The 22,482-nt window shown below is 34.9% G+C and overlaps 3 protein-coding genes across 3 annotated transcripts; all 3 read left to right on the forward strand.

The window, feature by feature from the left end:
* The first annotated feature begins 54 nt into the window (after positions 1 to 54).
* On the forward strand, positions 55 to 6,973 carry LOC118275537 (protein rolling stone-like). The gene is made up of 4 exons (XM_035593540.2): positions 55 to 453; positions 4,191 to 4,298; positions 5,866 to 6,055; positions 6,595 to 6,973. The coding sequence occupies exons 1-4, from the start codon at positions 144 to 146 to the stop codon at positions 6,809 to 6,811; spliced, it is 825 nt and encodes a 274-aa protein (XP_035449433.2). The 5' UTR covers positions 55 to 143; the 3' UTR covers positions 6,812 to 6,973.
* Positions 6,974 to 7,121: 148 nt separating this feature from the next.
* LOC118275528 (protein rolling stone) lies at positions 7,122 to 13,390 on the forward strand. The gene is made up of 4 exons (XM_035593527.2): positions 7,122 to 7,615; positions 7,903 to 8,013; positions 8,385 to 8,574; positions 12,502 to 13,390. Exons 1-4 carry the CDS (start codon positions 7,303 to 7,305, stop codon positions 12,716 to 12,718), a joined length of 831 nt encoding a protein of 276 aa, XP_035449420.2. The 5' UTR covers positions 7,122 to 7,302; the 3' UTR covers positions 12,719 to 13,390.
* Positions 13,391 to 15,769: 2,379 nt separating this feature from the next.
* On the forward strand, positions 15,770 to 22,480 carry LOC118271418 (protein rolling stone). Its single transcript, XM_035587513.2, has 4 exons — positions 15,770 to 16,490; positions 20,535 to 20,645; positions 21,035 to 21,230; positions 21,641 to 22,480. Exons 1-4 carry the CDS (start codon positions 16,196 to 16,198, stop codon positions 21,852 to 21,854), a joined length of 816 nt encoding a protein of 271 aa, XP_035443406.1. The 5' UTR covers positions 15,770 to 16,195; the 3' UTR covers positions 21,855 to 22,480.
* Positions 22,481 to 22,482: the final 2 nt, after the last annotated feature.

A 22,482-nucleotide genomic window follows, 5' to 3' on the forward strand; every position in this document is an offset into this window, starting at 1 on the left:
AATGTATGGATCATCGTCCATCGAAGGCACACAATCACGAAGTACCTATCAGAGATAACGAAGTCGGCCGGCAGTCGACAGCCGTCACGCTCGCTCGCAATACGAGTACTCACGACAAAATAAAAAAAAAATAAACATTCGAAATGGATAAAACGAAAAAGTATTTAAAAAATGAATTCCAACCGCAAATGTTTAATATGAGCCATGAGGATTTATCTGATTTCTATCTAAGTGCGTTCCAAAAAAATGTGTCCATTTGGCCTCTATTTTTGTTTAGACTAGTGTTGTTTTCTGGTTCTTTGGCCACTGTGATAGCTTCAATGGTCATCATGTCAAAGGATATGCAAATCAAGCACTGGTTTATTTTCATGACACATTGGGGACTCCTTTTTAATACATTGGCCACTGGATTGGCGTTTGCTGTGTCTGGTGTAAAACTTTACACTGGATTGGGTAAGTCCATTCATTGTTTTTTTTATTTTACCTTACAGCCCATCACAGAAGTCATACTCCTTTATTTATGTTTTATTAGATTTTCAACCTCATAGTTTTGATATTAAGTCGAAAACCCAAGGACAAATTGGATTTAAGTCACTTACCTGCTGGCCACTATACTGAAAATATTCAATATATAACAAACAATATAATATTATAATAATATTGGAACAAGTCATTCAAGATTTTGATTTATTTTACAGTTAAAACAAATAAAAGGTAACATAACGTCACACACAATTTGACCCGTATTGCATCCCATTAACATTAGAGTACCCAGAAAGTAGTGAAAGAAATATGAAGAACAGAACTACATATCTTAAATTGTTTCGTATGTGAGTCATATCGTTATAAATAAATATCAAGCTATATCTTTTATCCAGTTTTCCGGGGCTTAGTAATCAGATAGCAGCTGCGAAGTTATTTTGACAACATTTTAACCAAACGATTGTAGTTTAATACATTATTAAAGTAGATTAACAATTAATTATTATATTATCGGCTTATATACGTTACTGTTTGACGAGGAAATCGACTAGTTTGAAACTAGGGGCTCATATTCATGTGCAGCATTCCAATAATTGTCATCTTTGGCTAAAAGTAATGAAGACAGACATAACAGGTTATACCTTCAAAGGAAGGCAAGGAATGTATTCCGTTACTACGCGATATGCTTTTTACATATTTTGAAGGAAGACAGTTGTATGTATGTTTCACAACCCACAAAAACTTTAACAACCTGATATAAAATATAAAGAAACTTTTATGAACTAGGAAAAACTACATGTAACTAACCGTTTAGGGTAAAACCATGCAAAGGTACTCGTACATTTTTTAAATTATGTGTATATAGACATGTTTTTAATGTTTTTCGCATTGATAATATAATTAGAGTGATAATAATTTGATTAATCATTATGAATCATATAATGAACTTTAGTCTTTAAGTATTAGTAGATAGGTAAATGGGATGTGACGATTAGTAAAGTCCTGGAATGATACTATCGTGTCTGTAATCTAATACTCATTACTGGTGCATTATGTAGAGAGCTATTTACTAAATAGGGATATGCTATGTAGCAAATAAAGATAGATGTTGTTGTAGTGGCTAAACTAAGAATTTATTTTGGCACTGGTTTCATTTTCACACATAATCATGAACTAATGAGACTGTTTATGATGATGATGAATCATAAAATAGAAAATTCACCAAAAATCAAGTAAAGCATTTTGGCGCCAGTTACATTTTTGAGCCATTTGATATTTCGAATTCCATATCTAATCAATACACCTGATCTAAGTTACCTACCTACATACTATGAATAATTATAATACCCGAATTTTATGAATCAACGGGAAATCACTAATACAATTTCAGTGTAAATAAGGCTGTTGTTCTATGGACGTTGATAACTTATATCTATACTAAAGCAATACAGCTGAAGAGTTTGTTTGAACGTACTAATCTCTGAAACTAGTAGATTTGAATTCATTTCGCACTTGATAACCTAGTTGTTGAGGAAGGTACCAGTTGTAGTTATAAATGTATCGATAGATTCCTTTTACTCGTTTTTACCTTTTTACATATGATGTGCATGAAATGTATAAAAATACGCCACAAAAATACATAGGGCCAACAATTTATTGTGAGCTAACTTCACTCAACAATTTATTATGAATATTTTTTGTTACACGCTGATGATAGCTGCTTATTTGATCTATATCTTATGTAACATTTAATGATGATAACGATATTGATAATAATAACAAACAAATAATAGTAATAAAAAAAATAATTAGCCGCTCAACTAGCGACGTGATTTTTGCCAAAACCGGTAGTTAATGCCTAACCGGCACAGACGTATCACCTGATGGTAAGCCATTGGTAAGCACCGCACCGCAGCCGAAACACCAGAGGCGTTACAATTGCATATCTGGCCTTTTGGCGGTTAGGAATTTAAGGATTGATGGGGAATCGTCAAATCAATTGGGAAGCGGAGTAACTGAGCCTCCGGTAACCTCACTCACACAACGAAACACAACGCAAGCGTTGTTTCACGTCGGTTTCCTGTGAGGCCATGGTATCACTCCGGTTACATACATGTGTCTAACTGCGTAATCATATTTATTACATTGCTAGGACCTATTTGCCTATAATATAACGATCGTACTGAAATTACTAAATAACTTTGCATAATATGCATAACTCACTATCCAAATCTGTTTTGCAGTTTTGGTGATTAGCGCAATCAAGCAGACAAACACTCTTTGGCTTCATTAAAGTTATTAGCAGAGATAACTTTATCAATTCGTATTTGGCACATGCTCGTGAAATATAATAAATTACAGGCTTATAGTACCTATATGATAAAAATTGATAACTCAATAATGAGTTACTATGTACTCCTAACATATAAAGACGAAATGACAGACAGATTTTGATTCCCATTCGTACACACGGAAAAAATAACAGCTGTACAATTTGGTTAAATACCTAATGTAACAAAAAACAAATATAGGATTTCACGAATAGCAGTAGAAAGCTAAGAAATAATTACTACTTCGAAAGATTCTGATGCCTTTACCTAAGGACTAATATGCTTTGTGAAACTGTTTCTTGCAAACGACATTGAAGGATTTCTATAAGTTCATTTTAGTGAAAATCTTTTTACCAATTCCTAATTCCTAACCAAGGAATTCACATTCACAGTCGTAGCGGCTGTATTTTATCTGTCAATCATGAGAATATCTACTGATACTCCTAGAGGCTAGCACCGAGCAAGCTGCAGTGGAATATGAAGCTGCCAGTTTTATTACACAAACTAACTAACGTCTGCCACAAAATTGTCTTAGAAAGGTGACAAATCACGGAATTTCAATATATATTTGTGGATTACTTATATTCTTCTCTGTCCTCAATGCACACGATACGCTTTATATATCATCTAAATTTAAAATAATCATGTGTGTAATCACCATTTCAAGTAAGCTTTAATCACAAACGAATTATTTCTTGATAATAATCCAACATAACCAGAAACACGTAATACCTTGATGATTGTCGATTGCAAAGATAAATGGAATGACTCATAGAGATTAGTATATTCTCGTAGTATTTAAATTCCTTTCCTTGAATTATGACGAATTCTAGTAAATATAAGTACTCATGTGACCTATTTAATATTCGTAGACCTGCTACGCGCTACGTTGCTCGTAGCTAAGGTATAAAACACTGCTACGATTTGGAAATGAAACCTTTTCACTTACTTTTGTACTACAAAAACATAACTACGTTCAAATGCAAATGTAAAGGTTTAGTCTGTTTCATTTACTTGCTGGTATATGTACCTCGTTGGTCATGTTCATTGGGTCCCAGGTTTAATATCCAGCTCAGAAAAAATAATTAAAATATTTAAAAAAAAATAAATGATTTTTAGATAAGTAGTATAAAGTCTGCAATCTTGTTCAATATACATCGGTCTCATAAGAAATTGTAAAAGTGCTGCAGTAAGTGTATACTTACTTATAAGAGCACTTTAACAAATTCCTAGCGATCTCCCAAAGGTGTTTGTAAAGAGAGTCTGTGATATCCATAATGAATGAAATCATAAATATTCATCCACATGCAGTCACCAACAAATAATACTACCACAGACATAAATACGTATATAAAGAGAACCATTATCTTCTTTCAGACTCCAGCATAAACACACTAGTGAAGGTGTACTGGGTGTCCTTCAACTCGACCATCACCATCGCGTTCTTCATCACGGCCTTCTACTGGACGCTGCTCAGCGGGGAAGGTAATTATTTGTTTATTTTATAGCATATAAACTATAAACACAAAAAAATATAACTAGATCGTGCTATCTCTGTCATTTTATAAAGAATTGATAGGGACAGAACTAGTTTTGAGAACGTTTTAAAATTGAGTAGCGTTTGAGTATTCGGACATTATAGTTATATACTAGTATTTTTTGTTACTGGTTAGTGGTAATTTGTGTGATACCAGTATTGAAACAAAATCTAGGAAATTAGTGGCTCCTTACTAAATATTTCTTCATTCTCTTTGTATTTTCGGTTGTAAAGATCTAAAATACATGATCTATAAAAGATTCAACTATCTAATTGTCCGTGTTCATGAAATAGCTGATGACAGACAGATAGAAACAACAAAAATATAGTATTAAAAACCTTGATAAAGTTGTAATTATAATTATTATATTTAGAGTGCGTATGAAGAAATAGTTGAGAGCATTTGAGCAACCCAATTGAATGCTAACGCGATTTAATATAAAGTGTTGTGCAATTATCATGGTGTAGGCGTGTCGGGTCGTATTCATTAATGAAAATTAACGTGTATAAACTAGATACCCACGCTTTAACCACATTAACTTTTCTGGAATATCGGAATAAACTTATTTTTCACAGAGTGTCATAGGCATGTTATTATTATATATCGTCATGCCTTCTACTCCCAAATGGGTAGGCAGAGGTGCACATTATGGCCCTGTACAATGTACACGACTTTTCACAATTTATGCTATAAGTCCCATGTAATAGGGGGAGCCTACATAAGCATGATGTAACATATTTTTAAATTCGCCCAGTAACGAATTCTATTCAATACAAAAATAAAAATTAGTGCCCACGACTTGGTTCGCTTTAGATATAAATTAACTGGAATTATATACTTAGCCAGTAGTGCTAAAACAGACTTAGACTATCGTCTATTTTGATCTCACATGTCTAGAGATTTATACAAACAGATTTGATTTAACATTTCAGTGTAATTTACATACAACATTTGAACTTTTGCATTTGTAAAATTGGTATAGTTAAATATTGCGTTAGGAAAGGTATGGTCATGTTTTATGAAAAGGTCAAACGAATTATATACAGGAACTTGAATAAGTTACTTGAACTGTTGTACAGTTCTGCAAAGAAACAAATTTATATACTTACATACATATACTTACTTACAATTATAATAAATCTCCATGAACATTATAAAGTAGTTAGTATATAAAATATTACCTAATCTAAACTACATAAACATATTTAATTTCCTTTTGTTATTTATTACTGCAATGTTGTTTGATACCATACACCAACAATACACTTTCTCGTTATTACGCCACTTAAATAGGGGGCTGCAGTAGGGGTCTCAGATTCGATTCCTGGAACAAGCAAATAACTGCGCACAGCAACAGCATTAACAGCACAATTCATGAAGTAACTGATGAAAAAAAATGTGCATTGTACCATTGTATAATATGTACTTTTGCATGCCCTTTCGAGAAGTAAAATACGTAAGATGATATAATATTATGAATGTGTTTAATAATATGTGTATTTTTTTGTTAACAGCAACAGCAGATTACGCGTTCGATCCGGTGCTGGACGTGTTCGTCCACGGCATCAACTCCGTGGTGATGTTCTGTCTGCTGGTCACCTCCCGGCAGCCCACCAGGGTCCTCCACTTCTACATACCACTCGCCCTCGGCATTGTGTACATGGTGTTCAGTCTACTATACTACTTCCTCGGTGGATTAAGTCCGTAAGTATTTTTTTAACGATTATTATTATAACGATAACATATTTCTTCTCGAACGATACAATGGTTTATGACAACAAGCACATTTATACATAACTAGCAAACCCGGCGAACTCCGTTTCGCCGCCAATAATTTTCCGACTTTCTGCTTTTCTTTGCTATAAACCTCACGGAGCCCGAGACCTTTCTAACGAATGCAAAATCGTAGAAATCGGTTCGTGCGTTCTGGAGTTATAGCGTCAGGAAGGAAAACCCGACTTATTTTTATATTATAGATTTTACATTTTTATGCAAACGAGCTGAACGAGCATGGTTAGCAACGATAAAATTGAGCAACACCATAGGAGTTACAAGTGCATTGGCCTGTATGATCCATAAATTTATTGTTGCAACTCCAAACTGTTATAAAATGTGATTGTGAATTATAGAGAAATGGAGCAAGCTGATCTCATTTTTCAAACTTAACATCACTAAGGTGTCTATTTATATTCGTCAGTATTTAGCTTTAAAACTTATTTAATTCTTCTATTATCTATTCACAGTTTCGGCACAGTGTGGATCTACCCGATGCTGGACTGGTCGGAGCCCGGCTCCACGATAGTGCTGGTGATAATCTCGGCGCTCCTGATGATCGTGCTTCACTTCGTCGTCGTCTCCATGACCCTCATCAGGGATGGCGTCACCAGGTCATGCAAGCAGTCCACAGTCCTTCCCATTTGTGAACAAGACAATGGAATATCCAGAAATCTTTACACGTAGAATACACCGACAACAGACTGAATGTGGAACACACTTCGCTATAGTCAAGTCTAGCGATGTTGTGTCTCCCACTCCTACTTACAAAATAGCTTTAACATTATTTATGTTTTAATGATAATTTACTTTAAGTACATTATCGAAATAAATTATTTACAAATGTTACTAATGTGTTACGTTCATTTACTCTATTTCTATAGGAAGGAAATGTTCAAATCTGATAAAAGTTTCTTATCTAATACCGACTGAAGTTTTCGCTTCTGATGAATATTTCTCAATGTTTCCCGCACTTCATTACTCGTTCGTTTGCAATGAGCAACGTTCACGCCCAAATCACTGACGGACATAGGTAGACACGATAACTTTATATTTTGGCAGCTCGTTTAGATAATATAGCGAGTGATAAACGACTACAAGGTATCGATTATCAGTTCCGTGTTATCGGCAGCGTTGGGCGCGCTGCTTTACTATTACACACAACATAGTACACAGAGATGAGTGCCGTAAAGTCTTATTTTGTACAAGAATGGAAGGTGAGCATGCTCACGTTGGAGCATCCGAAACCGTCTGACTTTTACACAAGTTGTTGGCAAACGACGCGGTCGTCTGTACCATTTTTAATTTGGCGCGCGATCCTCTTCCTCACCTCTCTAGGAATAGTGTTAACCTCTATGATAATATACATACAGAACGGAAGTTTTGGATACTGGTTTATTTATCTCACTCACTGGGGATTAACGAGCATCCTCTTCGCTACCGGACTTGCGACTGCTGTGTCACTACGCTGTTACCTTTACGGACCAATCAGTAAGTACACAACATTATATTTTGAGTAAAGATTGATACAAATGTGTTATGACTTACCTAATTCTATTACTTAAATTTAATTTGACAGTCAAGGACAAATTTGATTTAGGTATCCGGTGTCGATATCTTATCACTATCAAATTGTCATTACCTGCATATTATGATATTAATAAGTTTGAGCTTGACCTTGTTGCATTGAGGAACTGGTTCATTAATGAATTATTTTAACGCCTGTGCAAATACAGACTTTAAATATTTACTTACGTGTTGTGTTTAATGTTCGACAGGCACCGATCTCAGTTTGCCATGGTACGTGAAGATTTATTGGATATTGTTCAATATCGCTACTCCTCTAGCATTTTTAATCACAATATTCTACTGGACTGTACTTTACGAAGGTTGGTTATTATTTTAAATCAATATCTACTGAATTGCTTTCATTCTAAGAAACATTATCGAGTGATAACGTGTTGAGATCGCCTGAATGTTTTCCTTTAGCAGAATATCTCAACACAACTTTGCTTGATGTTTTCCTTTTAGATAAAAAAATAGTTCTTTTTTTTTATTCTAACTATCTGCATTTATAAATTAAATGCTATGTACCTAACGTAATACAGGATTCCTTATTACAAATATTACAAAGTTTACATCCTCCATTGCATGCGATTCTTAACTCTTCCAAATCTTTTACATGGCGTATGCCAAAGGCACTGTAATTAGGCATTAAGTATTACCTAAAAGCTAAATACTGTATGCTTTTAATCTTCAGCGGGTATCGAGGAGGAGTTGAACCATGGTCTAGACGTGGCAGTGCACGGCCTGAACTCGCTGGTGATGTTCCTGCTCCTGTGCAGCAGCGCCCACCCTGGCCGGCTGCTGCACATCTACCAGCCTCTCGTCTTCGCTACTACATACATGCTGTTCAGCGTCATCTACCATGCCGCTGGTGGTACCGACCAGTAAGTGATTATACGTTTAGATGTGAGATCTTACACCTCATCATTATCATATTAGTCACCAGAAATCCATTGCTAAGTATAGGTTTCCCCCAGTAACTTCCATGTCCATATCAGTCGACTGGAAGGGTAACATCTGGTTATATATTTGCTACTGTATGACCTATAATGTAAATTAAATACATCGTTTTTGTATGTAAGCACAGTTGGTGCTCTAACTGGACAACCGGCTTGGTGTGAAGTGTTTGTAAACTTTTTGTGTGATCCACAAATTATTGTTTTGGGTCTGGGTGTCATGTTTATCTGAATTTGTATGTTTGTTTCGCACCAACGACACAGAAGAAAATAGTGGGATAACGTTCAAAGAAGAAAAAATATAATTTCATTAAATTAATGAAGCTTTGCGGAAAACTTTCCTCCAAAAGTATCTAAAAACTTCTTAAGTCGTCAGTTAAAACTTAAGTCCCTAAGAAGGGCATGATTCCACCATGCCGTAAAAAGTTGACTATAGGCATAGCACTAGAAACCGGTTCTGCGATGGTCTAAGTCCAAAGAACACGTGTTAATTAATCGAACAAAGGGACCGATCACTGCAATAATAGCTGTCAACTATTGTTATAATTACTCTCTATGTACCCACTTATGTAAACACTTCCTTGTGCTATTAGACTCCACATACTTGTAATAATATTATGAAATAGAGGAACGGTCTATCGATGTATCAAAATAAAAGTGTTTGTTTAGTTTAAATATCCATTCGTTTAAATATAAAGTCAAAATCAATCCAATTTTATTCCAGGCTTCAGATTATTTATTATAGGAAAAAGTTTGAATAGTAAATTACAATTTTTATTATAAAAATGGTATTAATTAGTCGTGGTGATCTAGAGGTTTAAAATGCCCGCTCCCATACATAAGGACGCAAGTTCAAAACCTACCAACGGCATGTACCAATGTAACTCTTTTCAAATAATATGTACTAACGCTGAAGGAAAACATCGTGAAGAAACCTGTACTAATAATTTCTGATTATAAGTTTGAAATTGACAACCCGCATTGAGTAAGCGTGGTGATCAATGCTCAAACCTTCTCAATGCGAGAAAAGACCTTTGGTCAGCAGTGGCCACTGATGTAATGTCTATGTTATAAAAAAAACTATCTAATGTCTATCTCCCATGTTGCCAATAACAAATTTTATACAATAATAGGAGAGCCTGTCATCATTCCAGTGACCGTATTATTTTCAAACAAAAGCTTATTATTAGCTTTCCCATACATTACCTCACCTTATTGATAATTTCTGTAATTATAACACGTAACAACTATTCATCGATGTAAAATATTTAAACTAACACAGTTCCTGATTATAAATATATATGAAAACTACATTGTGCATGACGCTTGATGATCTTGTTGTTTACAGTAAAAGAATCATTAAGAACCCACCATTCCATAACAGTCAGAGAGTACTTTACCGAGAAATTAAATAAAAAATCCTTATTCTTATATATGTGCATAACATTTAAGTACCTATCTGTACCCTTAGTATGAGTTTGATTTACATTTAAGGTAATCGAAACGAGAGCGCGTTCGGTCTCTAATCTTAGTTCCAACTAACCAACCAATCAGATTGGTTGGTTTATTCGAGCCGGCCAATCAGAACGTCTCGTTTTGGTTCCTTTAAACGTAAAGCAAACTAAGGGTACTGGCCATACAAGCATGTCGATTAAGAGTATTTGTCCGTGTACACTCATATTTGGCGAAGGACCTACACAATATAATAAGATCAGGGAAAATATAAACTTACTTCTTCCCTTTTCTTCCAGTATGTCCAGTATCGCTCCAAAGATAGTCATGGAGTTAAGACCATTAACAAACACCCAATTCTTCTACATTACTAAGAAGTACAAAAGCTAGCACATTATGGTGCAGCCTGTACTATCATTAAACAAATCATCGGTATATAACTAAAAAGCTGTACTTAATATTACAGCAAAGATACCTTGATGGTGAAATGTTTTTGTTTTTTGATACCAGTAAACCTTTTTTTTTCCTTTTTTGAATGGCAACAGAGCAGGAAATCTTGTTGCCTTGTTTATGATGTCAACGATGACGCCACCTGCACCTGTGTTCCTGGTATTTACTAACAAACCGCTTATTGGAATTGGTATTCTACGTGTGAGGTCTCTTATTTAGTAAAGAAAGAAGGCAATAAAAATGATGAGTAGATAAATCAGATACAAATATAATAAAAAAAAACATTGTCTGGATAGACTAGACAGTCAGTTACCTATTTATTTCTAGATATAATCTGTTGGAGCTGCGGACAATCTAACTGGTTACCGGGGCTCCGGTTCAAAGCAGGAGTAGGAACGGTGTGGGTTTATGATTAGGATTAGTCAGTAAGAGTTTGATACTATCTCTCGCTTCACCCAAGACGGGAGAAGTCATTGGATGATTTTATACCCTCAAATAAAAGAATCTATATAGACTTTGTACCTATCATTTACCTATTACCTATTTATAAGTCTCGGTAAAAAATGTCATTTATCAGAAACGCATATCAGACATCAACAAAAAATAACATATAGGGTATAGCACGCCAATTTACGGTAGAAGACGTCTAAATAACATGCCAATTTGCAGTAAATATGGTAATTTACTGTCTTAATGTTGGTAACAGTGTACAACGAGTATTTCTTACTGTGATGATTTCACAACACATTTAGAAACAAAAAACACGACTTGCAGTAAGCAGCGTTTAAATATAATATGTACCTATGTATTAGATATATGTATACATTAGGTATGTATTTATTTCTTCTTTCAGTATTATTTTTTTCTTCCTGCTCTTGTCCCAAGTTACACGGCGTTAGAAAAATATGACTTCTTTATAATTTTACCCAAGATATCGTCTAAATCACAAACTGTTTTCTATTTCTTATCCTTCTCCGCACAGTTAAAAAATTTTTCCACATTTGAATTCTGCATAGCTACTTCAGTGTCATGTTCTCTTCTTCTCATTGCATGTCATATTGTACCTGTTGCCCATTATACATAATGTGGGTTACTATTGGAAAACCTATTAAGGTGGGAACTTATAAAAACATGTATCTCGTTTTCATTGTTAGGTTTCTTTTAATATTTTAATTTTATAAATAAAACGTAACCATAATAAATGTTACGAAATATTTCTGTAAGTAAAGAACATCAAAGTCAGTTGGTACAAGTCGGTGGTCCGTCATGGAGCCTTAGTCAAGTATTTCATACCTTATCATAATTAATATACAATTATACATTTAAAACTATATGATGTGTACGAATCTTCAAGCAAGCGTAGCCATTTGTAAACTTATTATATTGTTTTATATTTTTGCCACTTACTCGTGCGTAGTGGCCATTTAAATAGCCACGCCATGGACGACTTTAGCGCGGCAGAAGTTTTTATAATTATAAGGTACCAGTGTCGTGAGGCTTGGTGATTCTTAAATTGTTCAACAATGCTGCACCAACACAATAGTTAAAAGTATTATTGAACTCCAAAATTACCTATTAGTTACTATAATGAAACTAAACACATTTAGGTATTAAAGTTCTTCATTTATGATAAACTCTTGTTAGGTAAGAGGCATCATTATACCGCAATTTTAACAAGTTCCCAATTACTCCAAATCCCAATCCCCGCTGCCCTAATAACCCTTAAAGTCTAACCTCCAAAAGGCTGGCAACGCACTTGTGCCGCCTCTGGTGTGGCTCTGGCGGCGATTGCTTACTATCAGATGACCCGTCTGCTCGTTTGCCGGCTTAAACCATAAAAAAACTACTAGAAAAATCTGAATTATCATCAATTATACGTAGTGCCTGTACTTAACACATACATGAGGTCTCTGCTTTAAAAAGGATTTACAAAAATCTTCTTTGTTCTTTCAGGAAAGGTAACGCCTACATCTACCCAGTGGTGAACTGGTCGGAGCCAGGAACAACGGTGTTGGTGGTGTTCATCACAGGTTTACTGCTGGTAGTGCTGCACCTGCTAACGCTGGGTCTGTCAGCCCTGCGGGATCTGGTGGCTGCTCGGTTAATAAAGCCTGAAGCCCCTGCCAACCCTAGCGAAGGAATGCCTCTACGACAACCAGTCTACGCGTGAAGAATGAACAATGCATTGACGTAAAACTTTTCCACGTAAATTGCCTTAAAAAGGTGATCCTAGATGAGTGGTTGATTTTGCCACCAAAAGCGTAAAAAATGTCTGTCATATGAGAAAAACTGTTGTAAGATAAGTAAGAACAAAATCATAAATTGGTCTTCAAAGACGTTAAAGTAGGTACTTAATTGCTATTAATTTAGTTCAGTAGGGTGTCGACTTATTTATTTATTTGTACAACTATAATGCAATACTTCTGTGAAGTCTTGCTTATAATACTTACTGCCGCAGTCAGAGACATTTAATGATTACTTAAACTATTCCCTAGTAACGATTTTGTATCGAAAACAATTGCTAAGGACTGGGTTAAGTAACCATTAAATGATTCTGAGTGTGGCAGTTATTCAAGAAGGAATCATTCGGTGCTAATTTTATGCGTAGTCATTAGTGGTTACATTTAGTTGCATTGTGTTGAATGTCACTTTCATGACCTTAAAGAGTCTATAATGTGAAGATAATTAATTGTTGTTGCAACCTTAGTCTAATAAACCAGTTTTGAGTATAACGTAGCTACCTAATATTTTGCGTGATCGGTATTCTCTCGATCACTATTGCTACAGCTTTAGTTTCATATATTATTACAAACTTTTGATAATTAAAAATATTGATATTTAACGTTGTTTCTTTGTTTGCATGTGCATGAGTCTGTCCATGTAAGGAAACTTGTAAACCTTCAAGACATCCTGTCTTTAAGCTGACGTTGCATGATGCTAAGGTTAAATTAATTACAAGTAGTTCGTTTCTCATTAGCTTACGATTGCCCTACCGCAGTTGAACCTTGAACCTTTGGTAAATCATCCTTGAAACTAAAATGTAAACTCGGCTCATAATTCTTTACTGAGATCCGTGATGATCCGAACATCGCCGATGGGGTATCGAAACTCACATGCAACGTTACTCACAGGAACATTATAAACGTTATATCAGAGTAAGAGAGCTATCTTCTTAACACAACGCTTTGCTAGACAAGATTATAAGTTAAATTGTACGATAGATACATTCCTCTTTCCCCTCCGTACACCCTCCCCTCTTTCCATTTGCAATATGTGATTACAATTGCTAAACTCCCAAAAGGATAAGATGCTCGGATTTCTATGAGTCTTTAGTCATGTTATTCACATCTGTATATATAAGGTAAAAGGTAAATGGGATAACCAAACTATCTAAAAAAGGTAAGCAGTCACAAAACGCTGACTGAGTCGATAAATAATTCATTGAAAACTTGCTGCAAGTGACCTTGATACTTATATACCTAGGTACTCTACTACACAATAATATACTCGCATAACTAGGTACTCTTATACTCGATGAACACCTGCAACCATTGCAAGCATACGTGAGTTATATACTCTTTTTATCAAACTGTTTCAAAGAGTTTTTATTAACCAATAAATGTCACCAGGTACACGTCAAATATTTGAAGTTTTTCCAAAAACTTGTCTCGAGTTTATGTTTATTTATTTATTTACGAGAGATATTTAAGTAAATTGTGTACATTATAAGATTAAGAATATCTAATACAATACAAACATATCCAATTGTTTACGATGGTTGACACTGATGATTTTTTTGAGTAAGTACTAAATTAATTGTACTTACTTCTCCTATTCTCGTTCGGGACAACAACCTCTTCTCGTTACCAAAGTAGCTATTCGACAAACCCATACAATATAAGATCTGATTGTTTCCCAATTAAATTAAAATATAATAAAACATAATGATAAGACCCCATAACTTTTCCTTTATACTCTTCGGACTGTTTTGATGAAAATAATAAATATAGTGGCCTTCGACATCTGATTGGTATCTGCATACCAATACCAGGAATCGAATGACCAAATAACATTCAAAATATTGACTCAGTCACAGTTCAGAAATGACTAACAAAAAATTTCCTAATATACCTAGGTACCGTACGTGTAGAAGTTATGTGCATGTCTGTATAGCACTTGAGGAATTAAAAGTCGTGATAATACCGAGTAATATTATGTTTTTATTTCGTGCATTTTCAAACAAATCGAAGCAAAAAGTAAGTCTTTTTGCTTCGATTCTGTGTTGCTTCTAAGAATATGTGATATGTACGTATGTCCTTTAAAATATCTGTTATCACAAGTATTATTTTAAGTCATTTATTAGTTCTAGAAACCAGCATGATAACAAGAATAAATCTCCAATTTCGATAATTGAGTATTCGATTTACCTAATTGCTTAGATTTACCTAAATATAATTTGAATGCAAATACATCCATCCGAACGTTTTGGAAGCCAAATAAGTTATTTAAATAAAAATCCGGTGTGCAGTTAATTATAAAATAATAATAGTCGTATAACTGTAAGTAGCCGACACAATAAAGTAAATAGTGTTTTTTTTTTTTTTGTTTTTGTTTTCAACGTCTGAGCTTGGCACAGACGTCATCACAATTTATTAACTCGAAGTAATATTAAAGTTTTTAAATGTTTATTGGCTACTATATTTCCTGTACTTACGTGTTTATAAATCCAGGAACCTTTTACAGTTTTTTCTATTTTTTTTAATGAATAAATCCTTTGTATGTTTTTGTCGATATCGTGCACCGTTAAATGAAATTGAAATTATGATAAATTGCCATATTTGCAGATACCAATGAACATACTTTCTTGAAATTTAACCTAACGGCTGTACTTCATGTTATAATTCCTGAAACTTGGTATCTATAGTACTCACGTGAAAATCGTTCACTCAGCATACTGAAAAATATTGTAAATAAAGCGATCAATATAAGCTTTGAATTAAATTCCAAGTTAATGAAGAAGGTAAAGTAGATTTTGATATTACTAAATTTTAAATTTTGTCCATTTCGTTAATGGTTGCGATCGATTCTACAAGATTCTATTCAAACGATCGACTCGCAGCGTTGTCCCAATACAACCCAGTTTGGGTTTAGAAAACAAGTAATTACATAAGTGAGGTTATAGTTTACGCAAGTTTAACGGCGGTGTTGTAGGTGCGCGCGCCGCCGCCGCCGTCGTAGCACCAGTCTGCATCTGTACCTGAGTCTGCGCGTCGGCTCTGCGCTCGCGCAACCGCACCAACTACGCGCGTGAAAACTCCTATCAATCATTTTAATATCTGCTTTTAAATAAAAATCTTACTTAAATTAAATATCATTTTAAGGGATGTGATTTAATCTTATTTATCTGCAAATAATAGGTAATTGTAGGAGTTTAGTTTACCGACAGGATAAGATTAGTTACAAGATAACGGCTCTAAAACAACAGCTCAATCTCTCGAGGCAAAGTGATACGCGATCAACACATATCATAAGAAACTGAATTTATCTACAGTGTACGCGCTTGTAAAACTCGGTTAAACATCAGGACATGTGTACAACACTATAACATTTGTTTTAAAAAGTGTTTGTGTAATTAAAAGTGTTGAAAATGGTGAAAATTTATAGGAAAAGTGTTTCCCTGTCAGCCCTATGGGTTTCTTCAAACGAGAGGCTAAGCGATTTTTACGCGTCGTCATGGCAACGAGGGGAGTCCCCGATACCGATGCTGGTGTTGAGGATGGTGATTGCCACAGTGGCGCTGGCGATCCTCATATGGTCACTGGTTGAAGCTCCTACTCCTTACTGGCTGATTTACCTGACAAACTGGGGCCTACTGCTGCTTACAAGTCTATTCATATGCGGTCTCGTAATGTCCTTCATGGCATTATTCAACAGATCCTATGGTAAGATATTTCAATTATTATCTAAAACTTAATACCCACCACAGTAGTAGAACATATGTAGCTATATAATATGTTTACCTTATAAATACCACGTAAATCGAACACCCATCATTAATCATATTCCTACACACATAAGTATGTATGTAAGTAAATACTTGGGTACATAGGTTCTCACACCTAACATACCTTGATGTCATGGTAACACATAGCATATTTTAGAGGCTTAGGTACTTATCTACCTAAGTATAAATCAGTAGGACTCTAACTACTTACTTAAACTAGAAAGGGAACTAAATATAAATAAATACTAGAAGAAATGAGCACTAAAATGTCTGTATTAACAAAATTCTAAACTAAAGTTCTAACTATACAATCAAAAGATCCATTTATCATTCACAATATCCATTATTCTTCAGTCATAAAACTTTATCCTTCGTATTTTAAACCTATAATATGAAAGAACTTTTATTGGACCTAATGACTAGACTTACCGACATGTCTTAGGAATAGCCATTAAAGAAATACATATTAAGGAAATAAAAGTTTTGAAAGCTTTTCCTGTTTCTATAATTAAAACAAACATTAGATGAGTAATAAATGTTTTCGATACACATAGATACCTACTTAAAGTTTTTTATTTTTCACACCAAATATTAGTTTGCTTCACATAGGACGACATATTAATATCATAAGACCATACATAGAAATAGTAATATAGTTTAAAATTCCTAAAACGTGAAGACGTTTGATGTGAGAATAAGATGTTATTCTCACATAAGTAAAGGAGAAAATAATGTGGCAGATAGTATTGTATATTTTTTTTGTAACGTAACGATGGAGTTTCTTGCTCGTTCTTCTCCATTGGAACGAGCACCTAGCTTCATTGACCGACAGACTGACGGACAATTCAATTTGACGTTTTAGAAGTGCCTATTTCATGATTTTTTGAAATAACCACCTTGACTTTGACTTTACATATAACTAGTATACATACACTCGGCGTCACAAAAATCGCACCTCTTTAAAAGTTCCCCTCATAGTCATTTTAACCCTATTAATCAATGGCAGACATATGACTGTAAGGTATCATTGGAAAGGCAATTCATTTAAGTTTAAGAATAAATCAATGGATTTGGTTTTTTGTTTACCAGGGAATAAAAAAAGCAAGCAAATGGAAATGATTAAAAAGTTACATATTATTTTATCAGCTAATAAGTCCTTAAAACAACTTAAAACCTAGTGTTACCCTCCCTAGCCCTGATGACTGCTTCCATGCTTTCTCTCATGGACGAATTAATGTGACAACAGTCTCTTGAGGAATGTTATCCCATTCTGAATATTTTGACAACATTTTTTTACGTTACGTGCTGATGAGATCTGTTGTGTTTAGGAATTCTAACTGTTGTTAATTTAAAGGTCGTTAAACGTACTTTCAATTGATACCAATATTAATAAGGTGTAATGTATTCGTTACTGGCGGGACATGTTTTAAACTTACAATTTTCCAAGAGGTGCGATTTTTGTGACGCCGACTGTATATTCCTACTTGTAGTTCCAACCAGCTATGAGTGTTTTATCTATCACAACATTGTAAATACTGTATGTTGTAAAATCACTATCAGTAACTAATAAATTAGACCACGATTGTTATTGTTTTTATGTAACACTATTTTATTAGTATACCTACAACAAAGTTATCGGTTCTTCGGTAAGCTAAGAGAATATATAACATTCTAATAAATAGTTAAGTAACCGCAATACTAAGAGTCATTTAATGGATGGTTACTTAACATAGTCCTTAGCAATTTCTTTCGTAACAAAATCATGATTAAGGAATAGTTTAAGTAATCATTAAATGTCTCTGAGTCCGATAATCAATGTGTTGTGCCAAATTATGGCAGCACATTGATATACTTTAAACTATATTTGAAATACTTTAAACTTTATTCGATTTTATACTATGCATTAAAATTGCACCTACATAAAACAGCTCACTGAACCTCCCAAGTTCATTCACATCTTACATATTAAGTTTTAAAACCTTCAATTTGTAAAGGAACACATTAACAATGTTCTACAAACCTAATAAGCCCTTTATAGCCGCTGCTCAATAACACGATACATATTTTGACGGCCACAGTAACTAATTACAATCAAATAGGCAAATAGAAAACATCCTTGTTCCGTAACTGATTACTAATGCCTAAGTTGTTAGGTCCTGTATAAACAAAGGCAATTGTTCGTAGCTCGAACCTCAGTATTAAATCATAATATTATTGATTTACAATTGCAGATAGATCGTCATCTATTGTATTGATGTTACATCTATGCGAATGGATGACTGTTCACATAATAAATGATGTCCGAAAAAGCTTGCCTATAGACATGATAATGGCACCTATTTTATTTTATCGTCTCACTTTTGCTCTCGTTTATTTTGGCTAAAACCAGTCGACGCATCATTAGAACCGGTGTCGATGGGATCAGCTGATGAAATTAAATTAGCCAACAACACTTTCTAGGCGTCTTCGTCATGTGCGTTAGTTTATTTGCGTCACAGTAACCTTTTCTTGAGATCCGCGTCCACACAATTAGAAAAAGGCAAAAGCAACATGTAATTCTTGGATCCAAGACTCGAGTTACACAACATCCTCAAAAAGAATAGCTCGGTAACTGGTACCTATTACAGTTTGTTGATTAATGTGCTTATGGACAGCGTTGTCCGCGACTTTACTCATTTGTTTAGGTTTTTTTATTTGTCTTGTATTGATTTACAGAATAATTTATCGATTATATGACATAACTAATAGAATGTGTTCTGCCAGTAAGTGGTAACTACAAATTTGAATGCTAAGTTACTTAGGATCATGCCCTTTGTAATGGAACATTAAAGCACTTAATAACATAATTACGATAGTCATTAACTTGATCGCAACTATATTTTCATTTCTATGTATGTAGATAGTAAATAGAAATTCATACGTGCTTATCGTAGTACCTAAGTATAAATACAACATCTTACGCTTCTGCTCGTGCTTAGGTCGTAAAGACACAATAACCTTATTTTCTGTCAGTAATATCACCATTACAAAACTAAGCCGGTAGACTTCGTTAATGTCGTAATTTCCACGATGCGATGTCGACGTTGTCATCGGTTGGGACGATCCCATACGCAACATAGCATTATGACACACCGCACACCTATCAAAAACCATTAAGTTAGCTACCAACGTAACATTACGTACGTTGAAGTTGTAAATCACCATTTATACTTGACCTTGTTCCTTGAAATTGTTTTTGTAATTTGACACAGTTTTTACTTTTCATACGGCTGCATCGATCACCAGCCTCACACGTAATGTAGGTAATGTAAGTGGCTATGTTTGTCTTACTGAGAACTTAATTTCCGTCACTTGCCGACCAAAGTAAAAGGAACTCTGATAGTGCATCGTTAGTAGAGCACAGCAAGATACTGCATCATTCGTAATTGTGCCGCGCTAACACAATTCTTGATGTTACGTAAACATCTAATTAGCAATAATTGACACTTCTTGCAGATAACTTTCTTAAAAACCTTACAATGGAAACCAAACAATCAATACGTCTTCATAAAACTTGCTCTAAAGACTAAGTTTATTGTAATATCGTGCGTTGGAACTGCCATTGTTCATGCCTTAACTTAAACATGTTTTATCGCCACTATCGTTGATGAGAATGTCTCAAATCATTCCAGAATCTTTTTATGGGAATAGGTGGCAAACGTGCAGCGAATCATCTGATGATGAGCAATCAGAGCTGCCCATTTCTCCGGACACCTGCAACACCAAAGGAGTCACAAAATCGTTGCCGGGTTTTTAAACACGCGCCGTACGCCTATAAATACATGCATATAGGACGCAAGCCTTATAGAAGATTATAAGTACTCCCAACTAATATTGCTATGCCAATTTCGTGAGATTGCTATACTTACCTATAAATTTACTTCTGACTTCGACTTGTACCTAGTGACTGTGTGTGTCTAACCATCCCATGTTATGTTTTCAGACACAAAGGAGCTCCCATGGTACGCCAGCCTCTACTGGGCGGTATTCAACATCAGCATAACCATCTCCATCATGATCACGGCACTCTACTGGCTACTATTATACAGCACTGGTACGTTGGAACACCTTGTTTCCTAAACGAACTTTAGCTTTGCTCAGTAGGTCAGGTAATTATTGCTTTGTGACAACAAAGCATTTCCTGCTACTCATCAATTGTATAATTAAGATCCATTACATCGGAAAATTTAGTTGTTTGGATACTTATTACCAGGGTGTATCCGTCTTCTGTAAATTAGATAGTAGGCGGATTCAAATTTTATCATGTCAGTTGATCAGTTGATCAGAGTTGATCTAAATTGAACCTTTTAAACTGCGATCTCCGCCCCAAAATCCAAGCATGGAGATTATCGCAAACTTTACTTAATTCACGATTGGATCTTATAAAATATTTTCATATTGGGAAGATTCTGGGCGTTAACTACGTATGATTAAAACTTTCAGAAGTGCGAGATGAGATGGATGAGCGTGCGTTCTGGTTGGACGTGTCCACCCACGGCATCACGTCGTGCCTAGCAGTGGCCGAACTATTGCTGTCACGGACTCCAGTGCGCTTCCTGCACGTGTACCAGCCGCTCAGTATGGGGCTCTGGTACGCCGTCTTCTCCGGCATCTACCACGTGACCGGAGGCACCGATGTGTAAGTAACCGTTCAAATAGGACATTGTGAACATTTTAATTAAATTACAATCAACTTGCTGTTATATACATGTATGTACATAGGTAACAATCAATGTTGCAAAGTATTATCTTGATAATAAGCTATTGTACTTTGATTTTAATCAGAGTTTAGGTACTAACATAAATATTTCAATGGTATTTCAGATACCTACATATTATAGGTACTATTTGCATTTAATTTATGTTGCACGAGGTAGTCCGCAAACCTTAGAATAGAGCTATCAAAATAAATTCAAATAACTCTTGATTGGATGATGCATTATAATATTTAGATCTCAAACCTGTGTAGCTAGTAGTGATTTTGTTGCAAGTTACAATAGCATAGTAACAAAGATGAACGAACTAAAGCACGAACCTTATACATTTCAGAAATGGGAATCCGTTTATCTACGAAATATTGGACTGGTCACAGAGCAAACGTTCGAGCATCATAGTCGCAGCGTCTATGGTAGGTCTGATCATAGTGTACGCCTTCATCTGGGGCATCGCACTGTGTAGGGATAAGGTGTCCACGTACCTAGTGCGTACGACGAGCCACGACCTGCCCGCTGCACCGCCCGACAGACACACAAGAATCGTCTGAAGTCATTCTAACATTTCTAAGGAGTCAAGATATAAACCACGTTGAGTGCGACCCACAACGCTATGTGGTAACAGAAATATGCATTTCATGGGAATTAATAGTTGTAATTTTATATTTCGCTGCTAGATGCGTCGTTGTATTTATTAACATATCCATGACATGTTTTTCTCTCAGTGAGCGTTTTACGAATTCCGTGCCTAATCGGATGTAATATTTTGTTATAGGTGCATAGTATTAGCTAATTCAATGTATTAATGTACAAATCTAATTGAATTTTCCAAGAGATGATATTGTATTTTATGTAGAAACGAATCGTTTACCCATGTCAGAATAAACTAAACGTTTTCGGAAATAATTTTATGGAACAAATTGTTCATTTTCATTGTATACATACTTAAACTCAGACGTGGGTAAATCGATTGGGCGTAATACTTAATCTTACGAAGATACCTTTCGTTCAATTTTGTTGAAAATTGAACTGAAAGGTTGATGTGTTTCAAACACGTTCCACGAAATATTGTATATTGTAGGTAGTTGGTAGTATACTTAAAGATTTAATGTTCTATGTAAATATGTTTTATAAGAGATACCTACATGCTCGTATTAAATCTTGTTTGTGTGTGAAACT

The sequence above is a fragment of the Spodoptera frugiperda genome, chromosome 15, assembly GCF_023101765.2.
Source record: "Spodoptera frugiperda isolate SF20-4 chromosome 15, AGI-APGP_CSIRO_Sfru_2.0, whole genome shotgun sequence".
NCBI classification, from domain to species: domain Eukaryota; kingdom Metazoa; phylum Arthropoda; class Insecta; order Lepidoptera; family Noctuidae; genus Spodoptera; species Spodoptera frugiperda.